This window comes from Hypanus sabinus, chromosome X1 (genome assembly GCF_030144855.1).
Source record: "Hypanus sabinus isolate sHypSab1 chromosome X1, sHypSab1.hap1, whole genome shotgun sequence".
Taxonomy (NCBI): Eukaryota; Metazoa; Chordata; class Chondrichthyes; order Myliobatiformes; family Dasyatidae; genus Hypanus; species Hypanus sabinus.
The window spans coordinates 5,204,175-5,220,341 of record NC_082738.1 but is presented as its reverse complement, the minus strand read 5'-3'; the positions used below and the strand labels follow the sequence as shown (position 1 = coordinate 5,220,341).

At 43.7% G+C, this 16,167-nt stretch overlaps 1 protein-coding gene across 7 annotated transcripts in view; it reads left to right on the top strand.

Moving 5' to 3' along the window:
• The window catches only part of LOC132384541 (supervillin-like), a 244,447-nt gene that overhangs the window by 56,875 nt on the left and 171,405 nt on the right, over positions 1–16,167 (top strand). For 2 of the 7 annotated variants that reach the window (XM_059955704.1, XM_059955703.1), the window contains exons 1-2: positions 7,511–7,610; positions 8,373–8,540. The exons of 2 other annotated variants lie outside the window; for them this stretch is intronic. Coding sequence is in view for 1 of the 5 variants with exons in the window: in XM_059955705.1 (XP_059811688.1) it covers positions 7,549–7,610; positions 8,373–8,540 (230 nt within the window). In the remaining 4 variants the exon portion in view is untranslated. Of the gene's footprint in view, positions 1–7,509; positions 7,611–8,372; positions 8,541–16,167 lie in introns of those variants that run through there. 3 more of the 7 variants (XM_059955702.1, XM_059955705.1, XM_059955708.1) reach the window with 3 other exon arrangements.

Genomic DNA, 16,167 nt, shown 5'->3' with positions numbered 1-16,167 from the left:
GTTGACTGGAATAGGCGAGTGCTGTAGGACCTGGTGGAAATGGCTCTCAAGATCCTAGACCATCGGGGTGAAGTTCTGCAAGGTTGGTCTGATGGGCTGAGGTTCAATCTTCATTTCAGCAGGGTCAAACTGTCATGACTGTATTGGTAGGAGATATGAAGTTGAGTTGCTCAATGAAGAGGGCCCAGCAAGCCTGACATGAGTTGAATGGATATAAACTACTGGTGGTCAGTCCAGATCAGGAAAGGCTTGATGTTTCCCATCAACCAATGTCTCCATTTCTCCAAGTCTCATTCATGGCTAGTAGCTCCCTGTCTCCTCTTCCATAACGACACAGTGTAGAGTTGGCACAAGGCTTCCTATCTGGTCCTCGCCAGGAGAGGATGGCTCCGGCACCCATGTTAGCTGGGTCCACCTCTACCACAAAAGGTCTGGAGTAATTTGAATAGCAGAGAATGGGAACGGTGGTGAAGCAAATCTCAGCTCCTCAAAACTGTGGTCCGTGGCAGGAGAGCAGGTTATCCATGAGGTAGGTGACTTGGTGAGGGAGGTGAGATGAGTGATGATTTGGCTGTAGTTTCTGATGAAGTGGTAGTAGAAGTTGGAGAAGCCCAGGAAGTGCTGCAGCTGTTTGAAGGAGCGCGGTCAGGGCCATTCAGTGATAGAGCATACTTTCTCTGTTAAGCCTTCGGGTGAAAGGACGCAACCCTGGAAGGAAACGACTGGGATGTGGAACTGGCATTTCTCTAACTTGCAGTACAGTTGGTTTTCGAGGAGTTGAAGAAGGACTGATCAGACATGACAGGAATGGTCTTGGGGGTTCGTGGAGAAGATGAAAATGTTGTTGAGGTAGAAGAATCCTGCACCGGCTGAGGACTGGGATGGTCGAATGAAGCCATACTGTAGTGATTCAGTGATGGAGTCATTCATGGCTTTGTCTCGGGAGGAGAAAGAGAGAAAAGACAACCTTGGGGAGGGGTGGTGCCCAGGATGATGTTAATAGCGCAGTCGTGCGGTCTGCGAGGCATCACCCTTTTACTGAAGGCAATGGCTAAGTTGTGGTTAACTGTGGGAATTTGGTGAGGTTGAGGGCTTCACAGATTGACGGGGTGAGGTCAACTGAGATTGCAGGCAGGTGATCTGGCAGGTAGGTCCCAACTCAGCAGTGGACCAGATGACTAGGCGAAGTGAGAGTCTGAGTGGAGAGCCAGGGGTAACCCAAGATGACAAGAGTGTTTGGTGAGTCAGATGGACTCATGGTGCTCTCCGATGCTCATGTGCACAGGCCGTGTGTGTGTGCTCTGACCATCCGAGACCGCAAGGGATGTCTGTCGATGGTTGTGATGCAGAAGGGGTGAGAGATAGGCTGGGTAGGCAGTCCAAGCTGCACACACAGAGTCTGGTCAGAAAGTTGCCAGGATTCACCTGAGTCTCCTGTGTGCATAGAACCATTGGGGTGTGGAAGAGGACAGACAGAGTTAGGCTATGGTGCTGGAATGAGGGCCCAGAGGGAGCTTACCAGATAGAAGGCCCCTCGTACCAGGAGTGCTGTTTTCTCAGAATGCAGTGGGCATTTGATGCGTGGGTGATTGACAGTTCCGCAGTAAGCACACAAGTTGTTTCTCCACCAACGCTCACACTCTTAGGCGATTAAGGAAGCTCTCCCTAACTGCAAAGATTCTGGAGTCTTTGAAGATGAAGATCAGCCTGAAATGGTTCTGGAAATGGAACTGGAGTTCTGGCTGGTGATCTGGAGGGGCATTCCATAAGACACTTGTCAATACAGAGGGCCAGAGTGATGAGGCTTTTGATGTCAGTGAACATCTCCTGGGTAGATAGCTCATCTTTCAAGCACCCTTATTGTAATAAGCCAGCGGCACTTCTGCATTACAGCCACACTCTGGCAAGAGGCACTGGAATCTGATGCTCCATGGGAGGAGGTTGACTGATTCGGGCTTAACGTAATGAAATGGAGATTTGGTTGAGAGTGGTGAGCAGATGGTCAATGGTTCCCTATTGCTTCTAGATTGTGTACTTGTATAGGTGGACAACTTCCTTTAGGCAGGCAAACTCTGCAGGGTCAATTGTTGACTCAGTCATCCTTTTAGGGAATATAGAGGAGGCTTGACCTAAGTACAGAGCAGTGTAGACGACGTAATGCTGAGTGATCACTTTATTAATAAACTGCAAAATAAAAAATCATGAGGAGACTACAAAACAAGAGAGAATAGGTACTTAACATAACAAGATAACTGAAGGCTAGGAGCAATTGGTTGGAGCTGGCTAGTTTGAAGGGCAAACAAATATTGTGGATGAGAGCTGGGTTTAAATAGGCTGCGGGTGATGAGTTGGAAACGAGTGGCAAGTGACTCCTCTTCGCTGGGTGGAGACTGAGAGGTGCCTGCCTGTGCAGCCACATTTTTAAATTTAAAAAAATCTATTCACCCCTTAGAAATTGAAATTAATTTTGGTTGAAGTGATTCCACTTTCCAGAGTTCTTTCTGTATAATATTTTCATTTATGGCAGCTGCATTTAATAAGTAAACACAAGAATGAATATAAACTTGTAATTGCCAACTCTTGGGGAGTTTATCAGTCTTAAACTTAATTAAAAGTGAAAAGGAATGACTTGGCATGTTGTCTGTTGGAGTGAAAGGGTTAATAAAACAGTATGGAACCACTCAGTTTGCTGTGTGTATTTGCCTCTGGCTATGCTTTAGCATGAGCAGAAATTCACATTTGATCCAATGATCAGATTTCTTGTGGAATAAAATAGAAAAGGAATTGAGTATTAATCTGTTATCAAGAATTTGTTCTTCTTCTTCTGATTATCGTGTGCGATTCCTTGTGCCACTTCTACCAGTCCAATTAAAATTCACTGTTCCCACCTGAGATTTTGAAATAAGCACCTGAACACTTGACAGAAGCCTACATTTGATAAGCTCAAGTCCAACATACAAACTAGAAGGATTAGTTAGCCACTCAGACTCTTTAGTCAGTTCTGCCAAACAATAAATTCTGATTGCAGCATCAATGCTGCCCTCCTATCCACCTCTGGTAACCTTTCACCCCTTTGCTAAGGAATAACTTCTTTAGCCTTAAACACATTCAATAATGTATGACTATTTCCCGAACTAAAATTACTGACTGATTATAAACAGCCACAGTTATATCATTCACAGTTTGCTTATTTTCATTTGCTTATGTTTAATATAAGTTATTTGTTTATTTGAGTGTTTAAGCAATTAAATCCCTTAAGTTATATTACTTTTTCTAATTCAAATCATTTGAATCTTCAATTGCTGTGGAGTTCAGGAATGCAAGATATTTTAGCTTTCAAAACTTATTAGTTATTTTATCCCATGATGAGCACAAAACTTCATGTGGTGTAGGAGTGCATTGCAGGCAAGAGAGGAGCAAGATTGTGACAGATTGCTCTTGCAGTGTAAGACTCAATGCTCCTCAAAGTGGATGGAGTTGTGAAGACAAGCATGTTGTCAAAGATGAAAGAGAAAGAGGGGAGGATTCAAGATTCAATGATACAAATTATATTTATTGTCAAAGTATGTACACAGGATACAACTCTGAGATTTGACTTCCCATGGACAGCCACAGAACAAAGAAACACCATGGAACTCATTCAAAGAAAAACATCAAACCCCTAACGTGCAAAAAAAGTGAACAAATTATGCAAACAGCAAAAAAGAGCAAAAAACGCAGAAAATAAAACATCAAGCCAGAAAGTCAATGAAACAGTCCAGGAATGATCAATTTCAGCTCAGTTCAGTTTCAGCGCTGTGTCATCCGTCGACTGCAGACCGCAGAGCCAGTCCATCCCAACATCCCGATCAAAATCACATAAAATAGCAACAGAAAAAAGGCTCCATCCGCACACTTGAGTCGAAACCTCGCTGAACTCCCTTGGAGTCAGCAAAGCAGCAGATCACTCAATCAGCCCAAAAACGCACCATCAAACTGCAGATCACGGGCTCCAATAGTAGCAGAGTCCTATTTAAAAGAAAAATAAATAAAAGAGGTAAGTTTGTGATCTGTCTGAAGGATGTCACCTTTGTCCGCTGGTGCCACCTTCTCCAGATTCTGTGTTCCGGGGAACCAGCTAATGACACTATTGGCAATTAGCCCTTCGCTTCATTGAAGTGAATATGGACAGAGATGGCACTGAATCTGACCTGTTTATACCTTTGTAAAAAGTCACCCGTAGCCTCAAATTGAGGACAAGGAGTGTAAAAATGACTTTGATGTAAAACATGTAAAAAAATAAAAACATATTGTCCTTCAAAACCTCAGGGTGTTTCGAAACACCTGCATCCACTGAGATACTCTGAGCAATTTTGCTCCTTTGTGCCTAGACAGGCTCATGGATTAATCCAAATACCCCAAAGGACCGATTCAGTACTCCCTATATGCACTCAGGGTAATTTGCATCGGCCCTTTAATCTACCAACCTTTGTGTCTTTGGGAGAAAACTGGAACACTCAGGGGAAACCCATGTGATCAGAGGAAGAGCTTACAGCCTCCACATAGACAACACCAGAGGATGTGGGAATAAACTGGAGCACCTGGAAGGAACCCACATGGTTTCAGGAAGAATGTACAAACTCCACACAGACAGCAACGGAGGTCAACATCAAGTCCAGGTCACTGGAACTGTGAAGCAGCAGCTCTACCAGTGGTGTTACTGTATTGCCCATCATGCTCTGGTGCAAAATTTGCCCACTTTCAGGGAGCAGTTGACTTACATTTACTCTTTCTGAAGTACAGTTAAAATCCCAACCTTGGAAACAGGTAGGAGCCAATCCCCTTGAGTTCGGAGTTCTGACTCCTGACTGTCAGTCTGAGGAACCTTGTACTACTGGTGGTCAATACATAATGATAAGGGTGAACTAATATGTGATGCCCAAAAAAATTGAATAGCCTTCTGGTAATTAGCACTGTCTGCTTGTGTTTGACTGGTCTCCCTCTTGCTCGCTGCTGCCAGAGAAAGGTTCAGGCATATTGGGTCTTGGCAAGGGTTTGTGGATTGGACTTGTTTTGCGAGGACTCTACAGTTCATGTTATAAGTGTTTCTACTTCTGGGTACTCCTTTCTTTATTGCTATTTTATAACAGCAGTAAATGAATGACACAGCACTAAACTGAAATGAACATTCCTAGACTGTTTCAAGGACTGCAGTTTAATGTTTAATATTCTATGTGCTATTTGCTCATTTTTTGCCAATTTGGGTTTTTGTTTATGCATTGGGGTTAAATGTTTTCTTTGAAAAGGTTCCAAGGTGTTTCTTTGTTTCCTGGCTGTCTGTGGGAAGATGACTCTTGGGGTTGAATACTACATACATACCTTGGTAATAAATATACTTTGACAATCAGTGATTTTTGGCATGCATGAGTGGTACACTTATTTGTGGCATTGACTGTGGAGGATCATTTGATGAGTTCTTTCAAAACAACATTGATAGGTTTCTGAGTATTAAGGGAATTCAAGGATTTTGGGATAGTGCAGGAGATAGTAGTAGAAGATCAAGGTCAAAGGAAAAATTGAATATATTGTCATGTGCTCTAGTAGACGTATACACAAGAAAAACTTATTTCCAACAGAATACCTTGCACATAACATTAGATAAGCAGCACTTAAATTAAATTCAACAATTTACTGTTTACACATTGTTTACAAGTAAGAATACAATTTGAACAAAAATAAAATACAAATTCAATTGTGGTACAAAGTGGTCATGGTGTTGTTCTACTGAGGTAGTGATTAGGGCTGTGCCAGTTAGCTCCAGAATTGAATGGTTGAAGGGAAGTAGATATTCTTGAACCTGGTTGTGTGGAACTTCAGTCTTCATTACCTCCTGCCTACAGGAAGCTGAGAAGCTGAGAGAAGATGGCATGGCCCAGAAGGTGAGGATCCTTGATAGTACCTGTAGATGTTGTCTTCTTGAGGTAGCACCTGATGTGGATACTATCGATGGTGAGAAGGGGTGGGCCCGTGATGTAGTAGGCAGAGTCCAGCAGCTTTTTGCATGCCAGTGCCATACCAGATCATAATGCAACCAGTCATCATGGTTACATCTGCAGAAATTTAATGATCTTTATGAATGGTGCAGCAACCTTGAAGTGCCAGATGGCTTCTATTTCTTATATTCCCATGTACGGAGAACTGCTCATAAGTGTGACAGTGGTGCCTTCTTTGGGCAGGGGGTGGTGGCTGGAGCACTGTGGTTGAGGTAACATAAAGATAGAATCTGAAATATCAGTCCATAAGAACAATAGTATGAGTGGAATGCCACCAAATCCTCTGTCCAAGCCTCACCCACAGACCGAGGCTCTGTCCCACCACACCCAGTCCAACCCAATCTCATTCTCAGCTAGTCAAGCTGACAAGTGTGTAGCTAAGTGTAGCCCACAGGTCTACACTCCTCTGGTCTAGCCACCTTGGCTGTCAGGCTCACACATACAGGCTCCTGGCAGTCTCTACCCTGCTAACAAGAGTCACCTGCCACTCATTTCCAATTCAACACCCCAACTCTCAGCCACAGTCCCTATTTCCCCATTGAAGGAGCCAGCCTCAACCAGTTGTTCCCAGCTTTCAGTTACCTGTGAGTTTAGAATCTGTTCTCTCTTGTTTTGTGGCCCCTTGTAGCTTGTTATTTTTAGCTTATTAGTGAAATATCGTTTACTGCTAAATCACCTCCACCGCTCTGCTTTTGTGTCAAGCCTCCTTTATATTTCCTTACAGTGGCTGAACCTCTGCCTTCTTAAATTCAAGTCAAAGTCAAATTTATTATCAAAGTACGAATATGTCACCATATACAGCCCTGAGATTCATTTTCCTGTGGGCATACTCAGCAAATCTATAGAATAGTAATCATAACAGGATCAATGAAAGATCAACCAGAGTGCAGAAGACAACAAAATGTGCAAATGCAAACATAAATAAATAGCAATAAATAATGAGAACATGAGATAAAGAGTCCTTAAAGTGAGATCATTGGTTGTGGAAACATTTCAATGATGACACAAGTTTTCAACATAATGGCCAAATTTCAGCAGCTTATTTTGATTATTTTCTGCAACAGCTCAATGATTTGTGACTAAGTGTTCCATTAATAATGTTATCATTTGTGTACATGAACCTCATTCACTACCCAGAACACACTCTTCTTTCCCTTCTATATCCTAAAAAGGTGACTTCCTATTTGCCTTCATGGTCACGGTTTTCTTCATTCGCTCAATGTTGATGTTTCTATCTACACCACTGACAATGCCGTCTTTCTCTACATCCGGTTTACTCTCTGGTTTCCCATTCAATTATCTTAGTCATCATTAATTGAACAACAAAGCCGAAAGAAACCTGAAATAAAAACAAAGTATTTCAAGTCAGAGACCTCATTTTGCCTACGGGTGAGGGAACTCCTGTGCTCTTTAGTATATTGTACCCTGGGTTATTTAAGTTATTCTGTAAAACTTGGTTAATATCTCACCCAAGTTATAACATAGCACAGTGAAAGATGAAAATAAACGGAGACAGATGCTGCAGTCTGCGGGAGGAACTCAGCAGGTCGAACAGCGTCTGTTGGAGGATATGGGGAGGTATTGTGTGTGTGTGTGGGAAGGGGTGTAAATGGCGAGATCCGCTGCCCCATAGGGATCTAGGGGTACCAGCAGTGCACCCTATACCACTTCTCAAATAAAACCATCCAATCTCTCCTTTGAAACTTCTAAACACCACTCCAAAATATGATGCATGTGCTTAGTTGAATTAGAATCTTACGCCAATGAAGAACACTTGTCGACTTCGGATTCAAGGTGCCGGTAACCCAGCTGAGTGTTTGCGCCAGGTTAAGGATGACTGTGGTAAAGGCCTGGTTGTGAGAGTGCAGCGTTTCAATTGTATGGTTCTCTGTGTCCTGTGAATCAATGGCGCTCCGAAAGAAAGTTCAAGTTCTTGCAGTTTCATTCCCGGCCCTTCCCACCCACAGTACAAAGTCCACAGACGTTTGGGAAAATCCAGTATGGAGAAAATAAACCTTCATACTACGCAGAGCTCAGAGCTTTCTGAAAATGAATGTGATACAGCTGAGCATTAAACAACATAGATAATGTAATGAGGAAAGGGGTCGTCGGTGCGTTTAGACTTTCTGTGAACAGATCTAATAGACTGTGGGGAAAACCCGTTTGATCACATTCTCGCTAGGTGCCACCTTTCCCGAACTGACAATTGCGAAACCTCCTGCCACTGCTCGGTACGTGCGTGTTTCTGCTTTGAAAGGAACAGGAAGGGTGCTGGGTTTCATGACTTGTGTTTGCCTGGTCGGCGCTCGGAGAGTTAATGCAGAGGTGTCCTGTTAACAGAGGGAGGAGAGTCCAAAGCGCTTGCGGGGGAGGAGCTGGTGAAACGACCCGAGCGAGCCGAGGCTTCGGGCGCACTGTTCAAGGCGTCACCCCGTTCCCCCAGGTGGATGAGTCTGCACACAGCGAAAAGAAACCTCCGTTGACTGAAATCACAGCGGCCACCAGACTGTGAGTCGATTCAACTTCTCTTAAGTGTACCGGGTTCCTGTATGAAGGTTTACCGTCGCCTAAATTACAGACCTATAACAGTGTAACCGAGCGCGGACAGTCCAGGGCTGTCCAAACCTACATGTTATATGATGTCTCGAAATACCCTGCAGCTTCTCAGGGATTTGAAACAACTTCACGACTGAATCCTACGTTAGAAATGATATTACGTTAGTGGAAAGTAATTATGTATTCCTAAAACAGACTGCAATATAATGACTTGATTTTGTAATGCGTTAACTTTGAAGTTTTAGTTGAGATTTGCTGAAACCGGTTGCTCTAAATTTATCTGTAAAATGTTTACCCTTACTTCTGAATCGTATTTATTACCATTCAATCCATTTGGTATGTTTACACTCATATTTTGTTTTTGAGTTAATCTCGTGTTGCCGTATTTTGTTATTTAATACATCTGGCTGGTTGCTAACAACTCGACGGGGAACTGAGTGCATTGAGTCAAGGTGACAGAACGCTGACAGTAATTTAAGAAATACGGTCAGCTCAGCAAAAATTACCGTAGCAAAGGAGGGGGTGGGGGGAATGTGATCTCGGGATGCGCTTTGTGTATGTCCGCGGTGGGACCAGATGCCAAGCGTTCCTCCTTCAAGGTCTGGTACTCTCCACGCCGTGAAGGTGCCAGAAACGCTGTTCCTAGCTGTGTATTTTTAGTGTGGTGTGTGGCATCTTTCATTGATTCTATTTTTTTGTTTCTTGTTTTTGCTGTGTATGCCTGCAAGAAAATGAATCTCAGGGTTGTACATTGTGACAAATATACTTTAATAATAAATTTACTTTGAACTTGCGCCAAGTTGGAGGGCCGCGAAGTAGGGGTTAAAGGGCCTCCTGGTGTGAGACCGGTCACTAACTCTGTTGTTGCAGTAATCGTTGCTCGTGACCACTTTCAGTGACACTGGGTTTTGTTTAAAGAAATTTGAAATTCCTAAACTGTACATCATAGATTTCCTCGGGTGCAACGCTGTTGTTCATTGATACCGAGACAAGTGCACTCCGCATCACGGCGGCAAATCACCTTCTCTCCAGTTCCGTGATACTGGGTGTGGTGAACTGTGTGCCTGTCTGGACACGCCCCCCCCCCCCCTCTGCTGACTGCTCCTGTGGCTCCTCCCACAGGCCCCTGTATAAAGGCGATTGGAGGCACTGCTCCTCCCTCAGTCTCCAGGATGTTGTGTGGTGGTCTCTTGCAGCTAATAAAAGCCTATCGTTCGCCTCCTGTCTCCGAGAGTTATTGATGGTGCATCACTAGGCAGCTGCAGGTTCAGGTCAAATTAAGAGCGAAGATCAGGAATATATGAAACCATGAACGCTCTGGTGGTAGAGACCTTACTCTGCACTAATTACTTGTAGTCATTTCACTATAGAAAGAGTACTAACCGGGTGCATCACCACGTGGTATGGCAACTGCTCTGCGCAAGAGCGCAAAAGGTGCTGAGTTGTGAACGCAACGCTGTCGATCGGCAAACCAGCCTCCTCTCCATTGACTTGGTCTACACTTCCCTAAGTGCTGGTAAAGCAGCCAAATCATCAAGGATGCTTTCCTACCAGGGGATCCCAACCTTTTATTTATGGAACCTTGAAACCTTACCATTAACCATGGGGGGGCGGGTGCTGTAGACCACAGTTTGGGAACCCCTGCACCCCTCCCATAGCGCAGAAGATACAAAAGCTCTAAAGCAGATAACAGCAGATTTGAGGACTGTTTCTATCCCCTATTTAAAGACTCTTAAAGGGATCTTTCATAAGCTAAGGATGAGTTCTGGATCTCCCAATTGACCTCGATAGGACTGTTTGATTCAGATTCTAACCTCACTCCTTCTGAACGCGATTCTTTCCACTCTCTCTGCACCAATCCTAACCTCACTATCAAACCCACAGATTAGGAGGGTGCTATAGTAGTTTGGTGGACTGACCTCTACCTTGCTGAGACCGGGCGACAGCTGTCAGGCACCACCCACGAAGGAGCACCAGGCTAATGTCTCCCACACCATCGCCAACCTTATCAAATCTGGGGATCTCCCCTCCACTGTCAGCAACCTCACAATTCCCTCAGCCCGCACCTCCCATTTCTCCCTTCTTCCAAGATCCACAAGCCTGACTGTCCAGATAGATCCATTGTTTCTGCTCATTCCTACCCCACCGAACTTGTATCTGCATTCCTCGACTCTATTTTATCCCCCCTAGTTCAGTTCCTTCTACATAGTTCTGTGACATTTCACACACTGTCGATCTTTTCAATGACTTCAAGGCCCCTGGCCCCGATTGTCTCATTTACACTATAAATGTCTAGTCCCTATTCGCCTCCGCTCCCCCTCCAGGAAGGCCTTAAAGCTCTTCGTTTCCTTCTGGACACCAGACCAACCAGTTCCCCCTACCCAGAACTCCCCTCCATCCGGTGGAACTGGTCCCCTCTGATGCTCCTCCCCTTCCATTTATTCCATGGTCTTCTGTCCTCTCCGATCAGATTCCCCCTTTTCCAGCCATATATCTCTTTAACAAGTCAACTTGATGAAGGGTCTTGCCCCGAAATATCAACTGTTTTCTCTTTTCCATGCCTGGCCAGCTGAGTTCCTCTAGCGTTTTGTGTGTGTTGCTCTAGTGTTTGGCTCTTTGATCTTATTTGTTTACCTGTATTTTCTCTGTAACTGCAACAACCCTTTTCTAACTACCTGGATGCATGACATGACCTACCTGAATGGCATGCAGACAAAAGTTTTTCACCGTACAAGTGGCAATAATAAACCAAGGTTGCCAGTGTTATCTCATATTTGTCATGGTCAGACTTTGGTCGTGTCACTTGTCATAACGTATTGCTGGGACTGTCCCTGTGATGAGCTGAGTTAATACAGTCAATGGCTATACCAGAAACATTCCAGGTTGATTTAAGGGAAGTGATGATGTGTGTCACTGAGGAAGCTGAATCAGCCACTGGTTGTAGAGTTTCAATGGCTGCTCCTCTGCCCTGTCTGTGAGACACTTAATTTCACTCCACATTTAATCCCAACCGTTCATTTTTTATGTGCCGTGTCATATGACGTCAGTGATCATAATTGTTCTTGGCAAATTTTTCTACAGCGATTGTCTGCCTGGTGTCAGTGGTCACATAACCAGGACTTGTGACCATCATTGTGGGGCTAAGCAGGTGTTGCACCTTCCCCAAGGGTGACCTATAGACTAGTGGAGGGAAGGAGTGCCCTTTAATAGAGACTTATCTCCACCCCCACCAATCCTAATGCACCATCAATTTTTCTCAGGGTGGGGCAGAATTCTACGGTCTTCCTCAGCACTCCCTGGGCTGAAGAAAAAATGGAGAAAGCCATTTGCCATTCCTGAGGCTGTTCAGTAACTTGCTGGGTAAGGAGCCATTAATGCCAGGTAAAGAGATTCCCACTGTGGTTGAATATCATCCTGAACCTCACTGCCAAGGCTGCCACATGACTAGTAACCTTTGGGTTAAGGAACCAGGAGGTGACCAACATCTGTGTGACCACAGCCCATCAAAAATTAATCTGAATAACAGGAGAAGATTAGTGGAAAAGAGACTCCAGTGGCAAAGTCTACTCTAGAGAAATGATTAGCAAATAATATATTCAAGACTATAATGTCATTAACGTGGCTCAAGTGACATCATGAGAGGCCTGATTAAAGCTGTACCAGATTACAAATGTCAGGTGAATTCTGACATTAGGTTACATGCTGGTAATTACTCCCTTCTGTTTGTTATTTTGCAAGAAATATATGTTGCACAGCTGAGTTTGTGCCACTTATTACACTGTTCCCCTTGGCTCTACCTCTGGCGCCATGGTAGCATAGCGGGTACAGCAACACTATTACAACTCGGCATCAGAGTTCAGAATTCAATCCCAGCATCCTCCCCGTGGAACATATGGGTTGTCTCCAGGTGCTCCGGTTTCCTCCCAAAGTCCAAAGACGTACAAGTTGGTAGGTTAATTGGTTATTGTAAATTATCCTGTAATTAGGCTAGTGTTAAATTGGGGGTTGTTGGACGGTATGGTTCAAAGGGCCGAAAGAGCCTGTTCTGTACTGTACCTCAATAAATAAATAGCTGCATGAAGTGGTGAAATTATGAAATCGTTCCATATCTCAGTGATGAATTTTGTGCAAAGTGTTGAGGTAACGTGCAGCAACGGTCTAACGCTGCTGGTAATGGTGATGGACAAGGCATGTTAAATGTCAGTCATGCTTCGGTGAAAGCTTGATAGATACTCTGAAGAAAGGCAAAGGTTACACAGCACTTACACTCATCAACTATCCCTAAAGTTGCCGATTCGACCGTAGTCTGCTGTGAAAATCTGCAGATGCTGAAAATTCAAAAAACAGAAAATATGGTAAATGCACAGGCAGTTGGTCAGCGCCTACAGGGAGAGAAACGGAAGCAATGTTTTGTGTCAAGAACTAGCAAAATGAGAAGAAACGGATTTTTAAGTTGCAGAGAGGGGAAAGGGTGGAGAGAACGGAGAGAATGTTGGTGATCGACCAATGTGTCAAGGTAACAATTCGAGTAGATCGAGGCTGAAGGAAAAAAGTGACATGAATTGAAACAGAGGTACAGCTACATTTGTGCAGGGAGGTAGAGATTGACAAATAGGTTGCAGACAATTGCAAGATTACAACAGATGACGTTGGAATTAAACTCTGAACTCCAATGTCCTGTGCTGTAAGAGCATCATGCTAACCACCACGCTACCCAAATGCCACATTCCCACCAGCAGAAGATGCCTGAAGGCCTACAGCAGCTGGCAAATCCATCCCAAATATTTGTACATATGGGGTATCCATAAGTCAGGTGTTCATAACCTGTGGAGGAAAGGAAATTATTAACTTTGTTGTTGTCCATATGTCTACATAATACCTGGACAAAAGATGAAGTAGTGTTCCTTGAGTTTACATTGGAGTAAAGAAGGAAATTCGAGTGGAACTAGATGAAGAATTGAAGTGCCAAATGACAGGAAGCTAAGGGTCACCCCTGCTGACCACACAGGGATACCCTGCAAAAACATCAGCTAATCTGAATTTTGTCTTTCTGTTGTGGATGAGATCACGTTGTGAGTACCAAATGCAACACGCTGAATTATAAGGCAAGTGTATTGCTGCTTCACCTGGAAGGAGTGTTTGGGTGCCCAGAAGTGGGAAATGAAGAAGAAGAATGGTTAGTAGAAGTGGAAGTGTGGACCAAGGAGTATGGAGAGAACAGTTTTTTTGGAATAGTGAAAGAAGAGGGTAAGGGACTAAGTTGAATGTGGTGGAAATTATGGAGAATTATTAACTAAATGAGATGGAGGTTGATGAGGTGGAAGGTATGAATGGGAGAAACCCTACCCTTCCTCTGACCAGGAACAGAGTGTGTGAGAGCAATGGAAAGGAAATAGAAGGGCACTCTGGAAATGAAGAGCCTAATCAGCTCTGGCAGAGTGAAAGACCCAATTAAGGAGAAAAGAAGATAACTGGAGTACCTTCATGAAAAGTCTTTTTCAGTGCCTTCACCTCCTGTACCTATTAAAGTGGTCACTAAGTGTATCTTCATAGCCCATCCACTTCAAGGTTCAATGTGTCCTGCATTCAGAGATGCAACTACTGTTGTAACTTGTAGTTATTTGAGTTACTATCACCTTCCTGTCAGTTTGAACTAATCCAGCCATTCTCCTCTCAGCTCTGTCATTAACAAGACATTTTTGCCCACAGAACTGCCACTCACTGGACATTTTTTTTTGTTTTTCGCACCATTTTCTGTTTCTTTCCTCAAATCACCCCATTTGGCACCAACCATCATTCCACGGTCAAAGTCACTTAGATCACAGTTCTTTATCATTCTGATGTTTGGTCTGATCAACAACTGAACCTCTTGACCACGTCTGCATACTTTTATGCATTGAGTCACTGCTACATGATGGACTGATTAGATATTTGCACTAGCACACAGGTGTACCTCCTAAAGTGGCTATTGGCCACTGAGAGTTTGTGATGGAGATGACAAACCTAGGAGGATGGATCACAGACCAACCAGGCAGCATTAGTGCTACGTAACCTAGACAGCTCACAGGTACAGCAAAGAAACGTTTGCAAAGAAATCATTGTGTCTGCACCAATGATCAAACACCAACTTACACCAATCCTACATTTGTCCAATTTTATTCTTATATTCAAGTAAACTCCCTACCGCACCAGATTCTACACTCACCTTCTACATACTGAAGGCAATTTACAGCAGCTCATTAACCGATCCAGCTCCACAGCTGTGGATTGTGGGAAGAAACCCAGACGGTCACTGGGAGCTCCACAAAGATAGTGCCAGAGGTCATTGGAGTTATGAGGCAGCAATTCATTTTGCTCTGCCACTCTGTGCTGAGTGCTTCTTGCTTTGTTGCTGTTTTGTGGGATCTCACTGTGCACAACTTGGCTATGGGTTCCACAAAGAGTGTAACAACAGGGATGCATTGTTGGAAAGTATTTCAACCAATAAAATGTGCAAATTGAAGTGGCTGTGCAAAATGCATTATGGATGTTCCTTTGAATGGGAAGTGGATTATGATATGTTTTAGCAAAAAAAAGCTGTTTGCATGTAAATCAAAGATACAAATCCCAAAGAGTCACAGGCATTACAGCAATAATTTGTAAATCCTGGTATTACAATTGTGACTTTCATTGATACTGATGGCCATGAAGTGCTTTGAGATAGCTTGAGGTTCTTAAAATATTACAGAAGCAAAGGCATTATTCCTTTTCCAGATAGTATTTGCATTGTAGCTATTGAGATAATGCCCTGCTGATGGGCTTCCAGGGAAGCTTAAATTCTGGGAGACTGATGTTAAAATTGCCTCTGTGTTTTTCCTCAAACCTTCCCTGGCTGAGCCCGGTGGAGAATGCTTAGGAAGATACTGTAGCGGTGTGCTACAAACAGCGCTAAAATTACGACACGGAGTCGGTAACTGCAGTCGAAGGAAAAACTTTATTCGAAAACTTCAGCCTCACTTTTAAGCCTCTGTCAACCGGCCCCCCATGGCGAAGAGGCTCCAAAGCTCTGTGCTCGCAAACCCCCGTAGGCTATCTAATTGTGAGTCGGTTCGCATACGCTAGGAAAAGAGCCGCCACAATACAATGTTATTTGCTGGCTATCCAATGCTCACTCTTGAGGTCTGGAAAGAGCTGGTCTTGGGATGCAGGAGCTTGTTGTCTTTGCTTCACTCTTTCATGAGATGTGAGCATCACCAGCAAGGGAGAAGTAATTCTTCATTTTTATTAGCTTTTAACTGAATGGATCTTTTTTTTCAGAAGACAATTAAGAGTTAAGTATGCTGTTGTGGACTACAATTTCCTTTTGACCAATATAGCTAAGAATTCTAGTTTCTTTCCCAGTGGGAAATCAAATAGATTGTTGCAAAATTACAATGCGGTTGTGGTTCATGGAGTTATATATGACAGAAGCAGGTCCTTCCTCTCACTCATCCAGACTGGCCAAGGTGCCTTCCAGTGCTAGTTCCATTCGCCTGCACCTGGCCCAGATCCCTCTAAACCTTTCCTATCCAGGAATCTACTTTATTAATTGGATTTAAAT